The sequence below is a fragment of the Aptenodytes forsteri genome, unplaced genomic scaffold, assembly GCF_000699145.1.
Source record: "Aptenodytes forsteri isolate BGI_AS27 unplaced genomic scaffold, ASM69914v1 Scaffold23, whole genome shotgun sequence".
NCBI lineage: Eukaryota > Metazoa > Chordata > Aves > Sphenisciformes > Spheniscidae > Aptenodytes > Aptenodytes forsteri.
The window spans coordinates 4,961,251-4,983,128 of NW_008796043.1; the positions used below are offsets into that span (position 1 = coordinate 4,961,251).

A 21,878-nucleotide genomic window follows, 5' to 3' on the forward strand; every position below is an offset into this window, starting at 1 on the left:
CGCTCTTGAGGTCTCAAAGCTAGAGAACGTTTAAGACACATCTTCCACCTGCAGGTTTCTCCATCTCATCATGCTGTCCACCCAACACTCGTTCTTGGCACAGAACTCTGGCTCTCCGTCATCATCTTTTTGTTGTACTTTTAGTCCTAAAATCTCCTCTATCAGCAAGTTTCTAATCCAAGGCCATACTTTCAGCTGGCTACATGTCCACTATAGAGTCTCAGAGGAACTTAGAAAAGGCTATTTGAAAAATCCAAGAACAGGCTTAATGGAGTTTGGGGGGGCCTTTTGTTTTTCACTAGATAGAGATAGTTGCTATCATCTTCCAGTCAGCTGGTTTTAGGGTATCCGACGCAGTATCTCAGCTGCTCTTTTCTTACGCTCCTTCAAAACACCAAAATGAATGCCACTTAAACAGGGATTTGGTTCACTTTTCAGTTTGCTCAATAACCTAACATTTTACAGGACTTCCATCCCTGACTTTCTGCAAGACTTGCAACATACCAAATCTCTGATGATAGCCCTTTGCTATTTGTAGGGCTACACTGCAGGTAACAAAATTTACGCCTGTTCAATAATCATGTCTTTTTTTTTTTCCCCCAAAACATGCAGAAGCAGGTAAGAAACACTACAGAACAATAAAGATAATATAAATCAGATAATTAAGCAGAAGCTCTCAGGATGTCACTGAAGGCTCATAAAAAGCCAATTGATCACGATGAGATCTTATTTTGCTCTCAGCATCTTGTTTGCTTTTTTGAGAGGTTATGGTTAACTAGGGAGTTTCCTTTTCCCCTGCCACAAGAGTAGTCTTAAAGAATTTGAACCATTAGGTCCAGAAGACTAAATACAGAAGCAGCCCAAGAGGCAAAACTCTTTGTGGGGAAGAAGGGAAACAAACAGCTTGAAAATGTGGGTTGAAGACAGTAGGGAGAGCAGCACGCAAAGAGTCAGGTTACAGTTACTTGTTATCTGAAAACGTGAGAGGAAATAAGGGAGAGAGTTAGGATGGACACATGAAATAGAAAAAAAGATGATTTTTGAAAAAAGATACTACAGAACAACTAAATTTCAGTCATTACTATATAGCACCCAGGAACTCACTGGAATCATGCAGACTTTTTTTTCCAATGTTTTTGATGGGGTTTGTTTTGTCTCTACAAAATAACCTAGGGTTTACTATTTTCCTCCCAGTCAGTTGATACTAAAGGTATTGAATTTTCTCAGTATCTCATCTGCTGCCGCCTTGTGACATCTGTGTCAAAATCATAACAGTAAAATGTACAAGTGCATCAAGCAGGCAGGAACAAGGGACTGGGAAGACCTGTGCAGTCGTAAGCGAACAGAGCTGCTGGAAGAGCAAGGAATAGGGCAGGCAAGTCTGCTGTCCATCAGGTGCTTGCTCCACACGCTCCTTTCCCTAGTTCAAGATGCGGCTACTCACCTTTATCCACCGATAGGTGCTACGAGGTGCCACAAGGTGAGAGCAGAGATGAAGCTAACTACTACGGAATAAGCAGAGATGCTATCAATATGATACACATTCACCTGCTCAACCCCAGGCAGCAATCTTGCACAAATACAATCTGAAAGGTTTGCCCAGCCTCAGCCTTAAGCTTCCTGAAGCCATACTACAAGCACAGTCACTTTTGAAGACGAGAGACAGAAGTACAAAAGATCAGGGTTTATATTTAAATTTACAGTACAGACTCTTTAATACTGTCATTTTTACAGGTCTTCTGGGTTGCACTGTTCATATGGCATGCTTGTGCATTTGACACTATCCTACACCTACTCAATCTAAGTAAGCTCATTTCAGAAAAGGGATGAAGGCAGAGATAAACTATAAATACAGCTACAAGAATTGCATCGACTGAACATTTTCTTTGTAACTGGAAGTATAGTTGAAAGTAGAACAGGAAATAGCAGAAAGCACCTAAAAAAAGTTATGGTTTAAAAGTGCAAGCATCAGGGACAATGCGAGGACTGTATCCTCTCAGCTTGAAGTGGCAGATAAGGCTGAATGAAAGGCAGGGGTAATTTACCCAGACTTTGGGAACGCCGTTGCACAAAGAGCTGGCCCATGAGGTGAGACAAAATTCTTGACTGCACAAAGGAGCAGCTTGGGGCAAGCCTTGCAGCTGCCTCAGAAGGAATGCACACTTTCTGTAGGTATTAAAATCTGCTGAAACAGGTGAAAGGGGGAAGTAAATAGAGACTTAATTCATAGCAAGTTACATAGACTAAGAATATAGGAAAGTAAATGACTTAGCATAGGGGAAGTTTGAGGCAATAGGTCCTGCAAAAAGGGATGAAAAGGTCACAGCAATTATGTATAGCCTTTTGGATAAAAGAATCCACTGCCGAGTCTCTGGATGTACTTCCAGCGATGTTAAGACGTTGCCTCCAGCTGCTGGATGACAGCACATCCTGGACTTACAAGTATTCATTGTTAGGATGTACACTTCGCATTTTGGGAAACATTGCTTTAGAACACGCTCCAGTGCCATTACCCCCACACCCTCTCCCTTCTCCCAGGGGTCACCATCAACACATAAAAGACAGCTTTGAGGAAGGAAGGCCCATATTCATTCTTAAAGAACTTTAAGCGGATCAGATCAGGCTTTCCCAGTGGATACTCAACCAGAGTGGCCTGGAAAGGATCCAATTCCAGCTGACAGAGGTATCAAAATTCCCAAGTGTGGATTCTTAGGAGCAGGCTACAGTCACAACACGACAAGACAGACAGACAATGGTGAGCCTTTTCAGGCTTTCATCCCAGTATGCACTGTGCTTCTGCATTACCAGTTTCAGCCTTGGGATATCTGTTGATTTTTGTTTTGCTCTTATTCCAGCTCTACTCATGTTTGCATTTTTAATGCAAATGTGTGCTGACCATTTACCTCTAAACTGTCAATAAAGTGCCAAAACTGACCAGCTGCATTTGGGCTCATTTCCACTCAAGCTTGAGATGGTCTCACACGTAAGAAAGCACCCCTGGCACAGAAGATGGGTTTCCCAGTGTGGCACATGAAGCCTGGAGAAGTTCTGGCTACCTCATTCTCCAGAGAATGGTAGAAAATGGTAGAAAGCAGCAGGACAGAGGGCAAAGCAACACAAAGATCTGCATTGGCCCAAGAGGCACACCTGCCTCCTCTTCTCTTGGTGAAGCAGTTGGGAGACCGTCACTCTGGGAGCGGCACAGCATGGAGAAATAATGCAGGACAAGTGCAATGAAGGCTGTGTTAGTCTGGCACAAGATAAGATGCACTGAAGGATGTGAACTCAAGCACTTAGTAGAACACCAAGCACTAAACTTAGATGCCTTCTTCACTCTGTTGGCTCCTTTTTTGTACACCTATATGCCACTTTTTAAAAGAGATCTCATTACCAATACCAACCAATCTAAAAAAAGACCCAAAACACATACCTAACTTCTTTCTGTTCTAAATACCTGAATCATGGAATATTTTTCGAGATCCTACACATTATTGTTCAGAGGAAAAGAGAAAAGAAGCTGCATAAGTGACTCGCTTTGCAGTGTTTTATTAAAAGAAAACCTCTAGAAACGATCAGATGATGCAGAGGTAAAGCCACCTACAAAACAAGACAAATTAACATCACCCACTGATTTTTTGATCCTGGTGGCACTAGAGGCAAACTGGGAAGGGCTTTAGGGCAACTTTGTACTCACAGATTGTAAGCATGAAAAAAGTTATAAGCAGAAAGAAAGAATTAAAAGATAGAGAGTAAAGCAAGTTCCTTCTCTCCCCTTTATTTTACAAATTTCTTCTACTATGGTGCAAATCCAGAGCATTGATTCTAATACTGTTTTACTGGATTTCCATTTGTTTTGCCTGGGCTCCTACATTAATCCAAACAATAAGGGCCTTTAAAGCATTCATAAATAACCTGCTGCTGCTGCTGGCACCTAGGAGCCAAGTGCAGTGATGTTAAGCAACAACAAATTTCATAGTTCAAGAGGCACAGTTAAGGAAAAAGGTTGCTCAGAAAATCACTCTCATTTAGCACAAAGATCCTTAAAAATTGCATGAAATCAGTCAAGTAACTATAGAAACCAATTTTTTCAGCTCTGTATCACACGTCTCACACCTCAATTGTCTTTATTATCGTCTGCTGTCAGATCCTTAATCAGAAATGTGAACAGGCTTGATGATTTATTCAGCAGGGAAAAGAATCTGTAGGTCAAGTGAAAAATTTCACACACGCACACACGCACGCACACACATCTTCAACCTTAGGTACTTTCATTTCGTTCTGTTCCCAGTAGCTCTGGGGGCAACTCCAGTGAGATCCAATATTAAGGCTCAATTAAAATAAGCTCCAATTAGTGGAGCTTTTTTCTCTCAGGCTAGAAAAGTCAGGAAATGGATATTGGGAAATGTAAAAAGTCAGCTACTGAGAGGAGGCTGCAGACATAAATGAACTTATTTGTTGATTTCTACAGTTGCTATGCAGAGGCCTCTGGGAGTAAAAGCTTAACCAGTCTAAGCTATAAACTAAAACCCCTGCAGCTAAACATGAACTGTGTGAAACAAGGGCTCCATTCCAGAACAGAAAACTGCTGGGCCCAGAAAATTAAAAGCCAGAGGCGTTTTCCATTTAAAACTTAATTCCAGTACCGCCTCCCAGCCAAAGAATTATAAGCAGTATCAGATTTACAAAACGAACAATTACCCTGGAAAAATGTAGCCTATTGTACAGTCCCAGATGCTAAATCTCAAAGTTGGTTTTTTTTTTTTTTTTTTTAATCCCCCATTATATTCCTACTACCAAGTGTACTGCTGCAGTTTACAAAGGACTGTTTCTAGACAGGACTGAAACTACAAAAATAAAATGTTAAAAAAGAGAGCTCATAATTCATTGACCTCATTTGAAGCACTGCCCTTGCCTGTGGCAGTTCCTGTCCTTCCCCAAGGCCTCTGCAAATGGTATGCAGCAGCAAAATAAACCCTGACCTAATTGCCAGGACAGGGCTGCCAACCTTCTCTCAACACAAAGGCAAGCATGGTAACTGGAAAGTCCTACCTCTTTCGCTTTCTGCTTTAACCGCAGTTGCTCTGGATCTTCTTTATTGGAACGGCTCTACCAAAGGAAGAGGAAAAAGACTGAGTAGAAATTACCAGCATCCAAACACCATCGTATCCGTTAAATATTTAATAAATGACAATTTTCTCTGGTGATTGCAAGATTTAGCTCCAGGGGTGAATGCCTCAAACCAGACTGGCTTCCCTCCCCCTCCACACACATACGCGCACCCCCCTCCTCATCTGGGCCGGCTGCCTCTGCTCTAGCCTGAAGCAAAATTAAGCTGAAAATGATGCTAACTCTGTCAGTCAGGTCCAGTCTAGGCATGATGTTGTTCATGTCAGCAGCAGACACTTAAAAAGGACAGGAAGTATAGGAAAGAAAGGGGGTCGTACTCGTGCAAGTACAACACGATTCTTTCAAGTCTAGATTAGGCTTCCACCCAAGGGGCTCCAGAATTCAGCTTGAAACAAAACCAAAAAACCCAACAAACAGAAGATGATCAAGATGATCACATCTGATGGAGCAACATCTACTGACTTTTTTTTTTGCTCCTGTTCTTGAGGGGAGGGGGAAGAAGGGTACTTATTCTGTACTAGCAGTGGCTCCATCAGGAGTTTGCAGATGCTAGGGTACCAGCCCCAAAGCTAGCCCTCTGATCTGACTACAGGAAACATGCATCTGGCAGGGCAGTGGATCTCACCAGGCTCCAGGTTGAACAAGCATAGTGAACTCATATTTTCAAACAGCGCCATATACAGATATGGAGAAAGACATACCAATTTCAGAGCCAGAAATAGAGCCAGGAAGGACATTTACAGTTACGTGAATACTTCTTTTATTTCATTTTGACCAGTAGGAATAATCTCAAAAGCAGAGTTCACCCTACCACGCATTTGATAGAATGTAAAAAGCTAAAATCCTTTTCTGTATAGCCTAAGCTATCCTAAACTTTACGGATTTCCAGTTACAGGGTTAATGGTTACTACATTTAAAGCAGAAATAGGAGAAACCTGAAGATGTTCACCAGTCTAAAGGACACCACTACTTCCTTGGAAAGCAAGAAGTGAAGTTCTTACCTTGGCTGCTCGAAGCAACATTTCACGTTCCTCTTCATCCTTTCTCTGCTTTTCTAGGTGATCAAGCTTTTCAAGAAATCTCAGCTGTGCTCTGGTGTCACTAGATACGATGTACCTATCACTCCCCTGGAAAGAGAAGGTTGTTATAGACAACCAGACTTTTATATACACCACTAGAGCTAATAAACCCAATGGGAACAACCTGAAAAGAACACCACTATTTTTTCAGAGCTGAAAAGTATAGGCTGTTTTAGAAACACTTCAGGTGGTAGGTTGTCATTTACACATCTCCTTTCCACTGAAGCATGTTTCCTGGCATCTGTGACTAGTAAGAGGTTATTGAACAAGTGACTTTAACAACATCTAGTCCATATTGACTATAACAACAATGAAGTCTAAGTCTGAAGACTAAAATTTTATTTTAAACAGCAACTTCATATCCAGTAAACATATGTACAAGACTGTCTTCTGGACAAGCTGAGGGGAAAAAAAAACAACCCAAAAAACTGTAAAGCAGCAGAACATCATATCCTTTCCCCTTTAAAGAGAAAGGGTGAAGAAAAAATAAAATTTGACATTTTAAGTTTCTAGTGTTTGGTGTTCTAGTTTCAGCCATTTAATCCAGAATTTGAAATAAGCCTCACCTGGTATTTCCAAAAAGAGGTTTAATGGAGCGGAGGGGTGGTTTAGAACTAGTTATAATGAATCTTGGGGTTGGGGAAAGTGACATAAGTTATATATGGTTTATTATAGCTTTAGGAATACATATTTTTGCCTCAGTGGATGCTCTCAAGTCATAGAAGAGTTTATGTTGAAAGGTAACTTGTGGAAGTCACCTGGTCCAGCCACCTGTGCAAAACTGGGCCAGTGAATACTAACAAATAGTTCCAACAATAACTGGACACACATGCATTGAAACAAGACTACAGTCCTTTTGGTCAAAAAATAACAATCAGTAGTTTATTTTTCATACTATTTTTGCCCTCACTGGAAAGTCTGAGTTTAGTTTTACTTTAGTTAGGAAAGAAGACAGAGAAAGGAAAGATTTAAAACGTGGTCAGCTGGCAATGAAAAGCTTGTTTTTACTATTCTGCTCTTCCAAAGACAGGCTATTGAAGCCATGCGCTGGCCAGAGGGCATTAGGCAAAACAAGGCAGGGAGCCTTCTAGATGAGGCACGTCTGTGCCACCTCTTTGTACCACTCCTTAATGCACGTCCTAGAGTCATCTTCTTTCTCTGTTACTTTGTGAACTTGTCTTTTCCTGAGAAATTTATCCTTGGGCTTTTACCAGCCAAACACACTATATACTTTCTTTCTACCTGACCCCAATCTCATGCTTTAATGAAGCGACCTTGACACGCAACTGTTCTGGAAGAAGCACAGCATATTTTACAGCTATATTTTTTAGGCAAGGGTATATTTTAAGCATATGGACTATCAGTGACTTCAGTTGCTAAATTTTTAGTTTTCAAACACACTATACTCAGACTCTTCTTCCCACACCCAGTCACATACTTTTAAAAGTTGGGAGGAAAGTAAAAGTCTTCTTGTGGGGCACCGTTGTCTCCCAATCTGAATTCTCACAGCCCAGCCAGAGCATGAAATCGATCCCTCTTCTGGTATTAAGTTTGGTCCTTTTCAATGAGCCACCACATTGTCATGTATCACCAACTGTGTGTGGCTCACACCACACCATGTGTTGCAACCAAGGAGACTTTCTTTCCCAAGCAGAGTCTGTGGCTCTGCAAAAAAGTCTAACAAACCTTTCCCCCCCTTCTGTTACTGCTCGAGATTTTTTTTTTTTTTTACTGCTCCCCCCAAAACATACGCTACTTCGAGTCAGTCTCAGTACATTAGTACAATTTGTTTTGAAGCAACAGTTTATAATAATACACCACCATGCTGCAATCCTTTTAAAGGGACAAAGAAGAAAGCCATATTACCAGAAGATTATTTTTTCCAAAGTTTAGAAGTGTTTTGCTTTGGAATGCCCGAAGTCCGAGTTAGATACTTGCATTTTTAAAGCCAAATCCAAGACCCTATGCCAATTAGGAATGCAAACCAGAAGCACCCCAATGCACTACCAAGAGCTTACATGGGACAAGAAATGGGTGCATTCATAACAATATTTCAGTTCATCAACAACTGTTGATGATACCTTATTTCAGGTCTTTTTAGAAGAGGAACACCTGCAGTTAAATTTGGTGCTACTCAATAAACTTGTTCTCTGATCATTTAGCACTGAATTGCTTAGACAGAAAACATTATATTGTATACCTGTTCATAACTTGTAGCCATTACTGTTATGATGAAGCAAGTTGGATTCAATTTTTGTCCATATAACAATTTAACTTCCTCACATAAGGCCAAACTGTCCCCAGCTACAACAGTGCAATCCCAACAAAACTAAAGTTACAAGTGCAATATACAACAGAATTTAACTTAGTGATAAATAAAGCACTTAACCACAATACAGTGTGGTTAGATTTGTATGTGCTGAAGTTGAACTTGTATATCTGACTTAAAAACCCATTTTTACTTTAACTGAGCTAAATTTAACCTGCAGTTCACTTCGCTATCCTGAAAGAAGCTATTGCTTTCACACAACAATAGCACATTAGTGCATCTATACAATCACGTTATGAAATTTATTCCTCCAGTTTTTTTTTCTTTGAGAGAGATGTACATACTCGAGACTTCTCCACAGACGCGCTCTAAAGCACAGCCAATTCCTACCAAAATTTTTATGTTAGGTTTACACATATTTGAAACATGCAGCATCGAAGCAAAGCATTCCCAGGTATGTCTTTAGTGAGAAGAGAACTGGCAACAAATTCAAGAACAGCTATATGCCTTGTCTGCGATTTGCAACTTCCTTCCTAGATTATCGCATACCTGTAAATGAATCTGAAACCTGACTAAGGCACTTGTGGTTTAGCACCAGGAACGTATTGCATGTCCAGGGGCACAAAGGAAAAACCCACACACAGGGAAGCTGTGCTCCACTTCAGCCCACCAGGAAAGAAGTTGGAAGAATCCCACAAAAACCAGTTCTCCCATGAAATCTGAACAGTTTAAGTCATGTTCAACAGCCTTGCTGAGGATAGAGCAGGAACGCAGGCAGTTGCAAAGGCTCAGCTACACTATGTGGGAACCTATTAGGCTTTGGCTTTTATATAGTCAACCCCTAAACCAAGTTAATAACAGAATAGCTTCTGATAAGTTAATTCTGCACTCTGCAGTTTGATGGCGGCACGGGGTGCGTAGGAGGAGGCTGGCTGTTTTCACATCTAGGAGTGCTCACTCCTTCACTACATTTAGAGCTTACCCCTTAAACCAATGCAGCTGCCACACCATATTGCCCTACAGATAGTGCAGTTTAGGGTTGCAGTGTTTTACTGCTACTGCACATGGGGAAAATGTTTTCATGGAGCAATGTTTATAGCACAGCACCATATCATGCCTCTCAAAGCCACGCACTCATGGGTTCCAAACACAGGCACGTGGCAGTCACCTCACGCTGTGCTGAATCTACCCACGTGTATGTTTTTCAGCCACTGTAATGTTTTTCAGCCACTGTAATGTTTAGTTACCATTATTAATTCTGGTCTTGGGTATCACACCATGTCACACACATACTCTTACACTTCAGCAGTCCTCCAGATTATAGGAGGGAAGCAGCCGAGGAACCAAACAAGCTAACTAATTGCCTTTATGGTCTTACCAAGGCTCTAAAGGCACTGCAACAAGGGTCACAGCACAGAGAGCAGCTTGCAACAATCTGAAAGGCTATTCCTACTTCAGATGAAGAGATCACCATGACAGTTTTATCCTAATTAAGTTAGTAACTTCCAATTATATACCTTTTTTTTTTCCTTTCCCTTCAGTTTAGCAAAAAAAAGGGCAAAAGTTCGTGGCATGGTATGAAGCTTTTACCCTGCCAACTCACTCTTTCTGCAGGGCCCACCCATCAGATGTAAGCTGCTAGGCATTAGCTGAGCAAACTGGGAAGAAGAGTTTCCTGAGTATGATCCCATGAATTATTGGCTTTTTACACCAACTTCTACCCTAACAATAATTACCTTGGTTTCACCACACCTATCCCTATTACTGTCCGTCTTTTTGCAAAAAAAAGGGCAAAAGTTCGTGGCATGGTATGAAGCTTTTACCCTGCCAACTCACTCTTTCTGCAGGGCCCACCCATCAGATGTAAGCTGCTAGGCATTAGCTGAGCAAACTGGGAAGAAGAGTTTCCTGAGTATGATCCCATGAATTATTGGCTTTTTACACCAACTTCTACCCTAACAATAATTACCTTGGTTTCACCACACCTATCCCTATTACTGTCCGTCTTTTTGTAATGAAGATAGGTGAATACAAAGCCTTACAGGGCAACTACCCAATCCTCCTGGAAAGGCTCTGGATAATTCTCTGAAATACATGGAGCCCACATTGCACACTGGTACTGATCAATAGCCTAGAGGGAAAAGGGGGCAGGGGTAAGCACTGGGGGAGACAGAACACAGGGCTCTGAAACCCTGTAGTGTTCTGTTCTTGAACTTAGATTTCTAAAAACCTGTCAGCATCTCTCCCAATAATATTACTCACAAACGCAATCCTGTAGGACACTCCTCTGTAGCGTAATACCGTCTTCCTAACAAAAGAGGGTACCTGCGCTTCTAGGATTATTATGCCCATTACTTGTTTGTTTGTTTTGCTTTTGAGAAAAGAGGAAAAGAAAGCAAGCTTATTGCAGTCTTACAGTCTTATCATTGCTTCTGGCAATTCAATCAGACAAAAACCTATCAGTTTTTCTATTGCTTTAGTTCAATGAGAAAGAAATCAGCCCTATCAAGCCCGCCGTCCAAAAACATTCCCTTGTGCTCCTGGTATCTGCAAGACACTAAGTCCTACTGGTTACTCAGGACTTCAGCTTCCACCTCACTTTTGCTCACGAGCTCTATTGGATCTCCCACTTTCGAGAGACAACGCAGAACATGTGCAGATTTCTAAAGACTTCTCATAAAAAACACTATACCTTTTCTGTATTGATTGTTTCTCTATTGCATCTTCTTCTGGCAAAGAACAGCACACTCCAACTGCTCCAGACATCACTATAAATACTTGGAAGTTTCCAAATAGTTCCTGCTTTTTACTATTGCTTCTCCAGTGCTTAAAAGCCTATAAAAAGTGTTCACTACAAAAATAACTCCTATCCCATCAGTTAGTTGCTCTTATTAAATTTCATTAAGTATACAATTCCTGTAAAAAAAAAAAAAAAACAACCACCAAACCCAACCAAACAAGAACTTTAGAGTTGACAGATACATCTGCTTGTAACTTCCAATTCTTTTCTAAAACAGCTTGATACTGAAGAAAGTAAGGACTAATATCTTATTATTGAATGAGAAAAAAAGCCTCAAAGAACTATTTTGGCCACTAGTAAGTTATTGCTTCCCATTTGTACCATTCAAGCATCATAAGGGATACTGGCTCACTGGAACCCAATACACTTTGTATTGAATGGAGCCAATACAAGAGGGAGGGGAGGGAATCTTAAGTAGCACCGGCAGAAAAAAGTTCCGGACACTTTAAGATCAAAGGGGTCTCTGCCTTCGCATGGAGCACTTCCTAAAAATGAAATAATTCAGTTTCCCAAGGCTTTTTACTGAGCCACTACTGCAGTTCCACCAACAGTAAATGCATAAAGCAAACACAAGCCCCTAAATCAACCTGACCACCAAGAGCATTCAAAAATAGCTTTACATTTACCATGCAAGACAGATTTTGTGTAACAGCCACCACTTCTGTGGAAGAGGAGAAACGCATGCATTTACTCTTATGCTGGGTTTTAAGAGCGCTCATCCAACAAGTCGAATGGAAAATGTAAGGAATAGTTAGAGGCTATAAACAGTTAAAACAAAACCAGCCTTTGGTAGATACTGAAAATGCACATATTGCATATGATGTGCCTATACTTGGAAGAGGTTTACCTTCAAGGCTGCAAAGCAGGAAAACTTTGGTGCAAAACTTGCTTAATGATTTCCTTTACCTTGTGGGTTGATACTCTGTGCTGAGCAATTACAGTTAGTTTTTCTAGGAGCCCTCGTAATCTCTCCTGTGTAGCATGGGAGATCAAGTTCACAACATCAGAGTTAAGTTCCATAATGTCATGCCTTTTACCTGTGGAAGCAGAGAAAATCCATTACGTGTTTTAGTAGTAGCTGATAATTGAAATAATTAGCACAGCAGGTATTCTGTTCCCCCTGGAAGTCATACCCATTATGAATAAAGGTTTGGAGATTATGATTTTCCTGGTAAAGTCACAACTTCAAAGATCTTAGACATTACATTAATAAAACTTAGCCTGGAGCTTCAGAAAATATAGACATTGTTTCACTTAGCCTCCAGAACCACTCTCCTTGCAAGGTCATTTGTAGGACAAAGTTAATAAGAACACAAATCAAGCTTCACGTTCGGGGAGGGGGAGAAGCGGTAGCTGTAGAAATTAGTGCCATATTCTGTTAATTCCAGTAATTAAAAAAAATAGAGAATTACATTTTGCCCTGCTTGACACCGTGCTTGTTAACAACTCATGACATTTAGTCGATGAGTGGGGGTGGCTTTTGCAGCGCACTCCAGGCACACAGGACCCTCTCACCTGCCTCGACTGACTGGCATGGAGCAGACAGACCCAACCATCCCACAGCAGCAGCTCGGACAACACAGATCAAGTCCAGCCAGCGTCATCATGCCATCACCTTCAGCCTTTTCCCTCGGCCTGCCACTGCCTCTCTGCGTTTCAGCAGCTGCAACCAAGGCTGGCGACAGCTCCAGGCAAAGCTGTCCCAGCCCCATGCCCAGAGCTGGGCATCACCTCTGCAGCCTTCCTGCGGCTGCAGGCTGCCAACAGAGAAGCCTTCCTGTGGTTTACACCATCGATCACTCAACGCAACTCTGTCAAGACACCTGGACAGCAGCAACTTTTCTCTGGTAGGCAAGGCAGGCAGCAGTTTCACACACTTCATACGTCGTACCTGTCAGAAGCGCTTTTCCTTGCTCCTCACTGCATTTACAGCGGCTGTAATACTTTATGATGCAATACACAGCACGCCTTCAAAACCCATTTCAGTATTTATTGCCAAGTGGAGTGTTAAGAATAGATAAACAGTACACTGTAAAGAAAACTAATCGCCTATTTCATTTGCCTTTGCTACTCTAACTGAAAATGAGTAACAATCCTGCAAGACCGGGAGAATCTACAATGTTTTCCCAGATACGGTCAAAGTGTTCCCACAATTTGACCTTGGCCAGTAAGCATTGGCCTGTACCTTAGCTGAGTGCAAAGCTCATTTTGCTCAAGCACCTTTCAACACTTCCTCAGCAGTTTCCCCACTATACTATCAGAATACTGAAACATCAACTTAAAGCCAAAACAAAATCGCCCCAAACCTCAAGACCTCCCTCCACACACACACACCCCCCAACCCCTCTTCCTAAACCAAAGAGAGCTCGGTTCAAGAGCAGAAGTGTTCATTTTCTGAATTGCTGTACTCCCTGACAGTATTCCTTTCCTTGCAATCAAAACACTTTTCGTTTATGACATGAATAATTATTATTATTATTAATAATGTGGAACAGCTACCAATTTATGACTTGAATAATTATTATTAATAATGTGGAACAGCTACCATGCCACTCATGAAACAGCCAGGCTTGTATTTTCCATCTTTCAATGAACTGTCTTCACACCACAAACCAGACAATTATTCTAGAAGTACTTTCCCTTTCTGTTTTTGTAGAGCTCTTTATTTTGTTACCGTGTAGTTAAACCACTGTGACAGAATTATGACTGCACGTATGAACTGCAGACTTTCCTGAATGCTCAGCTTTAAAACTCACTGTTCCAGTATGGCAAGCTACCAGGCAGAGAGCAGGAGCAAGGAGTTGAGCAACATTCATCCAGTTTGCTGTAGACGGCAGTGGTACCTATCAGTGTGGTGCTATACAAATGCATGCTCCCTGCTCTGACATAATACAACATTGCTAAGCAACAGTTATTATTTTGCTCAGAAACTAACAGCTAAGATGATACATACATTAAAAACTTCCTATTACAGTTTAGTTTCAGCCATTCAACATACATCCCACAGTATTATTCACTGATAGAAACAGCTTTAACATCTCTTTTGCATAAAATTAATGAAGATTTTTCCATAGAGGGAGTCATAAACAAAGGTCTGCCCTGTGCAAATTGGCAGTTTGAAACTTCTTCCTAATCACATGGGAAGGATCTGTAATGTTGGTCAATAGAGTACATATATCTGAAACAGGCTGTGGAATGCAAAAGCTGTTAGGCAAGTCAGTGTAATGCATCAAGTTTGGAGCTGCAGAAATAGAAAAGCACGCTTAAGTGTTTGATTTGGCACTAGCATCTCTATGGTTGTTATGTATTCCATGAACTTTAAGAGTAATAAAGTTGCTCAGCTCTCAAAGTGGCACCAGTTTCTTTTTTCTGGTTGTGCTTCAGTCTATTTCCATGTAAAAAAAACTTAGAGAACAGTTGTTTCCTAGAAGGGGAAGTAAAAACTCAGTATAGTTTGGTAGAAACACATGAATTGAGATGGCAGATCTTAATAGTTCCAGCTCCTTCTTCAAAGACTGGAGGCTGGCTAACGAAACAGGCAAGGAAATACTGCATCCATACATATCTGTTATGTACGCTTCGTTCTCACCTATGTTCAAGATCTTCTTCTGAAGCACTTCCGAGGAGAGAAAAGGTTCATCTGCACAAGAGCGGATCACTGTACCAATGAGCTCAGAGTTTGTTGCCAAAATGCACGCATTCTCCTCGTTAAGATTGACCCCAGCCATAGAAGTCACATCATTTATGTCATCTTCATCTCTACTAAAGAGAAAACCAACATTTTATGCTTCGTTCGGAATGGATACAAAGAAAAAGCCTCTCAACTATCAGCCACATTCACGTATCTTGGAGGCTACCCCTATACAGTACATGTTTAGTATGGGCATGGACAGGGACAGGTGGCTCCTAAAAGCTTTCACACTTCAGTGAAGTGCCTCTCAAACTTAGCCTGACTAATGCCTCAGTTGCTAGGCATGCAAATCCTTTACATGAAACTGAAATTTTGAGCAAGCTCGGAAACGAAGGACTGAGGTAAACCTGGATTTAAAAGTCCCCACAAGCCCCCTACCCTGCACCACTGCTCTTACAGCCTGAAATTTGTTCCAAAACTCTAATTCACCAGGTAGAACCAAGAGTTGAATAAAGTCGAATACTGACTCATTGAACTGATAAACAAGCCCATTTTCTGAGATGCCTATCCTATGAACTGAAGCTTACAGCACAAGCATATTAGCACAAACCTGATCTTCACTTTTCTTTTAGTGCGTTCCCTTAAAAAATAAGATACAAACTCTCCTTGTCAGTAGTATACAGAATGAATCAGACCTTGCCCTTTGAATCAGTCCTACCATACAGTACTTATGTACGTAGCGGGGAGGACGCTATGCTTCTGAAGAACAGCGGCTGAGCTCTAGTTCTCAACATCCCTCCGTTAGCTGGATTCTGCTGTAGCAGCTTTGGTCTACATGTTCAAAAGAAAAACTCGTCTGGCATACTTTGGGCTAACATAACTAAGACTAGCTATAATCATGGCAAAGCTCATGTTAAGCAAATAGCCTGTGTGCCTCAGCTTTTTTTTTTTTTTTTTTGAAAGATCATTTTAGTTAAAATACTGAATGAATTTTATATGGGAAAATTTTTGCAAGACTTTAGCAATGAAAATACCCAAGTTATTTTCAATTAAGTTTAGATCATCAAAAGAAAGCCTTTTTTGCTTCACAGAGTGACAAAGGCCCCAATAGTGGCTTCAAGGGTTTAGAACCAGAACACAAGTCAGCATTATTAATACAGACAGGTGGAAGCACTCAGTCTGAAGGTCTTTTGATTTGGAAAACAAAAACCAAAACCACACCACCACCCCCCTCCTAAAAGTATTCGCTGGCAAGGTTTGATAAAGTTCATCTTCAGAAAATACTGCGTGGCCTACATAACTCTTGAACAAGGGGTTACTCAAACTTGCCATTCTTAGGTGAAATGGGATCTCTTGGAGGCTGTCTTCTGACTGGCAATAGGTAGAAGCTGAAGTTATTAGAACATGGGTTGGGTTTGAGCAATACTCAAAAGACACAAGAAAGCATTGGGATTTTTTCTTAAACTATAGATGCATTTTCTCCTTTGGGCTTCAATAGGTTTCTATGGCCCAAGTCTTCTCCCACAAACTTCTAGAGAGTAGCCTGCCTAGGAAAGGAGTCCAGCCTTCCCCTACTCCTCCTGCCATTCATTTGTGTGCCCTCACAGCTAGGAGTTTCTACGCAATTTGTTCAGGGAGTCACTGCTGCCAGAACAGCTTCCCTCCTCCTACCCCTTCACAACCAGCAACTGAGCAGTTCCAAGCGTATACTCATGCTCTTATCAGCCTAACAGAGATCCTGATCTTTAAAGAAGTGTGTAAATGAAGCTTTGCTGCATGCTAATTGAGTGCTAACTGATCTTCCTAAGTACACTCCAGTTTCCTCTTCTTAATGACCACTACAGAGAAGTCTTTGCTGGTGGCAGAGACAAGAATCGCACCGAAATGCAGTGACTGCCACGGACCTGCTGATAAAGGAGATTACAAAATCAGCACAACTAGCACCAAGAGCATACACCACAAACTACCAGAGCTGCAGATACTGGAACCTGACATTACCCTGATAGAGCTGTTTATGGAATCCAGCTAAGGATGCTTGCACCTCAGGTATAACTGTATAGCACACAGTTTCAGTAAATCATTTTAGCTTTTAATCTGGCCACATACTCCAAATACTCAAGCAAGAGGGAAGTAAACTTCTATACTATACATCTATCCACCTTTCTACATACACAAGTTTCAGTTCTCTAAAACCAGCCTTTATCAGGTTACTATTTTCTTTAATATTTCCATGCACACAGTCTCTCTTGTGAGTACACACATACAAGAGCTTATATGCAAGTAGACATCTCTACCTGTACTGTTTTTAAGGACCAATTCTAACTTCTTCACTGTGGGATACAAGTCTGCATTAAGTCACCGAGTCACTAGCCTTGATGAAAGATTAATTTGCACCTATGAAAACACTGCTGCACTTATTTTACTTAACCCAAAGAAACTATCGTTACATTTCCTTCGAAGTGCTCACTAAAGATTAATCTAAGTTTCAGAAGCCATGTTAAGTTTGTACTTTTTACTATTCTTTTTTCCTTGCTGTTCAAACAAACCTCAATCGTTTTAAGTAAGGTATCATGTGCTTCAAGTAAGCTATAAAAGTCATTCTACTAAAGTGATAAATTTAAAATATTCCAGACTATACATGCAGACATTTCTGTTGGATACGTACTGGCTTTCATTTTCAGCAATCCCTCCATAAAGCCTCTCTTCTACACCACTTCCTTTAAAGCTTTTTGCATTTGGTCATGTCACATTCAGAATCAACAAGAAAAACTCTCCCAGCTGTTATAAGTCTCCAGTGATTTAAGCTTATCAGGACAAGGGGGAAAACAGAACACAGAGTTCTGAGCATTACCCTGCATGAAGTCAGGTTTGACATTTACACTGAATATTCCACTGGAAAAGAAGCTCAAGCAATGCAGATGCACCTCACATCTATGAATTTGCCCATATTGGCTGAAAAGTGAGTCTGTGGCACCCTCTGGTGTTTGACCAACACACATCTCTTCTTATGAATCCATCTTTACTTACTCCATTTTATACAACAGTCAAAGGGAAAACTAGAAAGGCACGCTTAACCCAAACCTGCGTGCACCATCACGGACAACTACGTGGGACAGAACAATTCCAGCTGAGCAAGAACCACCAGCGCTCCCCACCACCACAGGACAGGAGGAGCAGCTGCCCAGACGTTCTCCACTCTGCTGTCTCACTCCTGTTTGTCTGCTAGTTGAGATTGCTGGTACCTTCCAGACAAAATGCACAAGTCAGAGTTTTATGTGCTTTGGAGAACAACTCTATTAAATAGAATAGATGCAAAACAAATATTTGAAGATGTAAATGTGTCTTATTTTTTCCAGGGTGCTCTAACATATACTTTACAGAAGTATGTAGAGCAGTTTATAAAAATCTTGATGCTTTTAAAACAGACTGCCCTTTACAATACATGCCATGGGGCAATCAAGTGCCAGTGATGCCCCTGCTTAGCTGAAATAATTTCTAGAAGGTTTGTTTTTTTTTTTTAAACAGGGGGGTGTGTGTGTGGGTGTGTGTGGGTGTGAATTGCCATTTTTTCTACTGCTCATCTCAAGCAACCTAAAACAGCCTATTAAAGAGCAGACAAGGTCAAATTGCAGCTTATTAAGTACAGCTTAGTGAGTATTACATTCTCGAAACCTAACCTAACCTAGTCACACAATGGCAGAGGGAGTCAGGCTCAATGACATACTGCAATGAGACACTACAGTTTGAAGTGTCACATGTATAACCACATCAATTACAAGACATGCTCTCTGCCCATAACGAATCTCATCACAAAACCTGAAAGGGGGCCGTGGTGCTTCTCTCTGCCTCACACATGATCAGCAGTTGATGGATGAGGTCACAAAGAATAGCTGTGCTGGGAATACTGAAAGTCAGGACAGAAGAGAGCAAACCACTTCACGGCTTACCGGGGAACATCTATTGCCCAGGCCAGATGAACACTATGTGGTGATAGACCTGCTCGGAGAACACAGATACCGGACTGAGGGAAGCCAAAAGTTCAGGTACACGCTGCCCAGGTTCAGATATATGAAGATTCTCATTATGTAGTGTTTAAAGTCAGAAAGTTTGGTTATAGCAGCAAATAAAGAAGCACCAGGGGTGTATCCAAAGACATAAATTCTTCAGAGACAAGAGACTTACTAGAAAAATTTAAGGTGAGCTCGAGATTTCAAATCTAATTCTCATGGATTTAAGCTACTTTGAAAATCATAATCCAAAAGCAAGAACAGAAATCCATCTTGGATCACACTATAAAAGCAGAGTTTTTCCTACACTAAGAATTTAACAATTCAGGGAAGGAACGTCAAGAATTCAAACTTTTTCATGTAAGACAGTTGATATATTCCAATTGGAAGATCACAGAAAAAGAAATTGTTTCTATTTTTTTTTTGTAGGAGTTTTTTGTGGTTTTAATTATGATATTTATGAGTGATTTTTTTTTCCCAAACATCACTACCCAAATTACATCCCAAATTATATTCTGAAGTATATTTCGTAAGAGCTTGAGGCAGCTGAACAGAGCTATTGCTTTAACATCAGCTTTTCATTTCAACTTCTGGCTACCAGTGTTTTAAGTGTTCGTTGTATACTCTATGTTACTGTAAACAACAACAGCTCTCTGTCTATATCAGTGCACACAAAGCTGTAGCTTTCAAGAGATGAGAAGTCAACTGGTCAACAGGACAAAGGTGTCATGTCTGCTTTTATCCTTGGGAGAGCAACTTCAAGCTTGCCTTAAAGTCATAAGACCAATAATGCTTATAGCAGTCTGTATCCCTGTTCCATCATCACATTTCAGAGCTACAAAAGTAATTTCTGCTTTTGAAAAGTTAAAGCTTTTAGTTCTGGTAACTGATTAAGCACTCTTGTAATCTAAAGGCCTAGAGAATATGCCAGAAGCCATAATTATAGGTGTAGTCAAAGACTTTCACCTCTACAGGAACAAGCTTGTAAGAGGAGCTAATGAAAGATTTTGAAATACAGCACAGAGCTTTAGACAAGTTACCAGCCTGTCCAAATAACAGTTCAATGCTATCTGGCCATCTGTAAAAAACAGAGGTTATATCTGCTTTAATCCTATGGAGAGCTTTTAATACAAGGTAACTTTGCTTTAGATTAGTTAATAGTACTCATAGGATGGAGATCAATATGCCTCCTCTGTAAGTGAGAAACTGATACATATTGATGCACACTGTTTATATAATTACACTCTTGTGATAGCACGATGAAAGTCCATTCTCATCAGGACAGTTTTCTTACATTAAGAATAATTAAGAGCTGCTATGAGGTCAAAATTTTTAGGTTCCCCCTTGCCAATTAGTATTATAACGTGAAAAACACCTATCATGAACAAGTTTCTAAAGAAAGTTGCTTTTATTTGGGCTCCATTCCCACCTCTATACTTGCTGTCTGTTCCTTTTGTTCCTTCCTATAGTAAGCTTCTTATATTGTTTATTTTTACCTGAAGGATGTTGCTCCATTCTCTTTTATTTTAGCTTTCTGAGCAGGAGATGCTTGAAGCGACAGAATTTTATTTCCTGGCAGGGTAATTTGTTTCAGAATGGAACCTAAAACAAAACAAAGAACATGCCATAGTAGAAAGCAAAATGCTAAGATAACTGTTTAATCAGTTCATGTTTCTAGCAAAGGCTACTGGCAGACTCAATAACAACCAATTAGGTCCATTTGAAAACCAGACACTCGAGTCTTACATTCTACATGTTCTATATGGCCAAAAACCCTACACGCTTTCAGCAAACATCCTCCTCTATGCTGACCAGTTAAAGGTTTTAGTGAAAACTGGCTGGCTGAGACAAACTCACATTATGCATCACCCTGGACCTGTTGAAGGAAAAAGCAAAGTCTGATGAAAAGACTCTCAAAAGCATCACGGTTTAAAGGAAGTTCACTGCAAGGAGCTTACTCGCAGTATTTTAACAAGTACAAGTGTTTGATTGACATGCTTTTAACAGGTGCCAGAAGTAGACATGGCACTGAGTTTCTCATCAGAACTCCAAGCAGACAGTAAAGATGTTCAACATATCGCACAGAGCTGGTTGCTCCCAATAGACAACTACCTTCTTACGTTCCTACAGTCTACCAACAGCCGGCGCTTATTTCTATACCTCAGCAGTCCTCTGCCTTCTCCATTAAAGAGGTTCCACTTTACCTGCAGGAAACTGGTTAGTTTGAACAAGTGTATTCAGCGGCATCCTTTTCTCAGCAGATGTCTGTAGGGTCAGTGTTGAGGGTTGCGGGAGTGTGGATACTTGCTTTACAATGGTTCCTGATGGTTGTTGGACTACCTGGAAGTGAAATATCCAATATCAAGAGTGAGAAGAGCTAAACATACAGAGGAGCAAATAGTATCAACATGTTCATTTAGCCAGAAGTGCTGCTGGGCATGCACGCATGTCTAGCTTTTTAAAGCAAACAGCATGCTCAGAAAAACCTCACTTTTTTTTTTCCTTCATGACAAGAAATCTTAACAACCAGTAGTGAGCTTTAAGCTCCAGCTCATTCAGTGAGCTCTAACAGACACTTCACCCCTACTCTCTATTGATAACAATATTAGACAAGTTTCACTGAGTATTACACAATCCATTACACTAAGAGGCTTTCCTCTCCATAAGTCTTGCTTAACAGACTAACAACTGAATATTGAGTCTGCCTGACAGTAAGTTCAAAAGGGTAGGTACCATATACACCTAGTTAAAAAGAGAGAACATCAAAACAAACAGTTACAAGTCTTGCATGAAATCCTTTTCCTGTCAAGAATTAGAGTACACACTATAAAGTTACTAATGCATTTTTGGAGCCGCAATGTCAATTGTAAATTGAGATGCTGCGTTTCAAAGTGTTAAGCAAAAGTACACTGAACACATCAGTTAGCAGGAGCATGAAGTACCATCTAGCAAGACCTATAGTGAG

The 21,878-nt window shown here is 40.7% G+C and overlaps 1 protein-coding gene across 1 annotated transcript in view; it reads right to left on the minus strand.

The window, feature by feature from the left end:
* The window catches only part of TAF4B (TATA-box binding protein associated factor 4b), a 57,891-nt gene that overhangs the window by 19,094 nt on the left and 16,919 nt on the right, over nt 1-21,878 (minus strand). The window contains exons 8-13 of the mRNA XM_019473745.1: nt 21,118-21,253; nt 20,410-20,515; nt 14,865-15,037; nt 12,182-12,312; nt 6,129-6,254; nt 5,050-5,106 (exon numbers count right to left, since the gene is read on the minus strand). Of these exons, the coding sequence (XP_019329290.1) occupies nt 5,050-5,106; nt 6,129-6,254; nt 12,182-12,312; nt 14,865-15,037; nt 20,410-20,515; nt 21,118-21,253 (729 nt within the window). The remainder of the gene's footprint in view (nt 1-5,049; nt 5,107-6,128; nt 6,255-12,181; nt 12,313-14,864; nt 15,038-20,409; nt 20,516-21,117; nt 21,254-21,878) is intronic.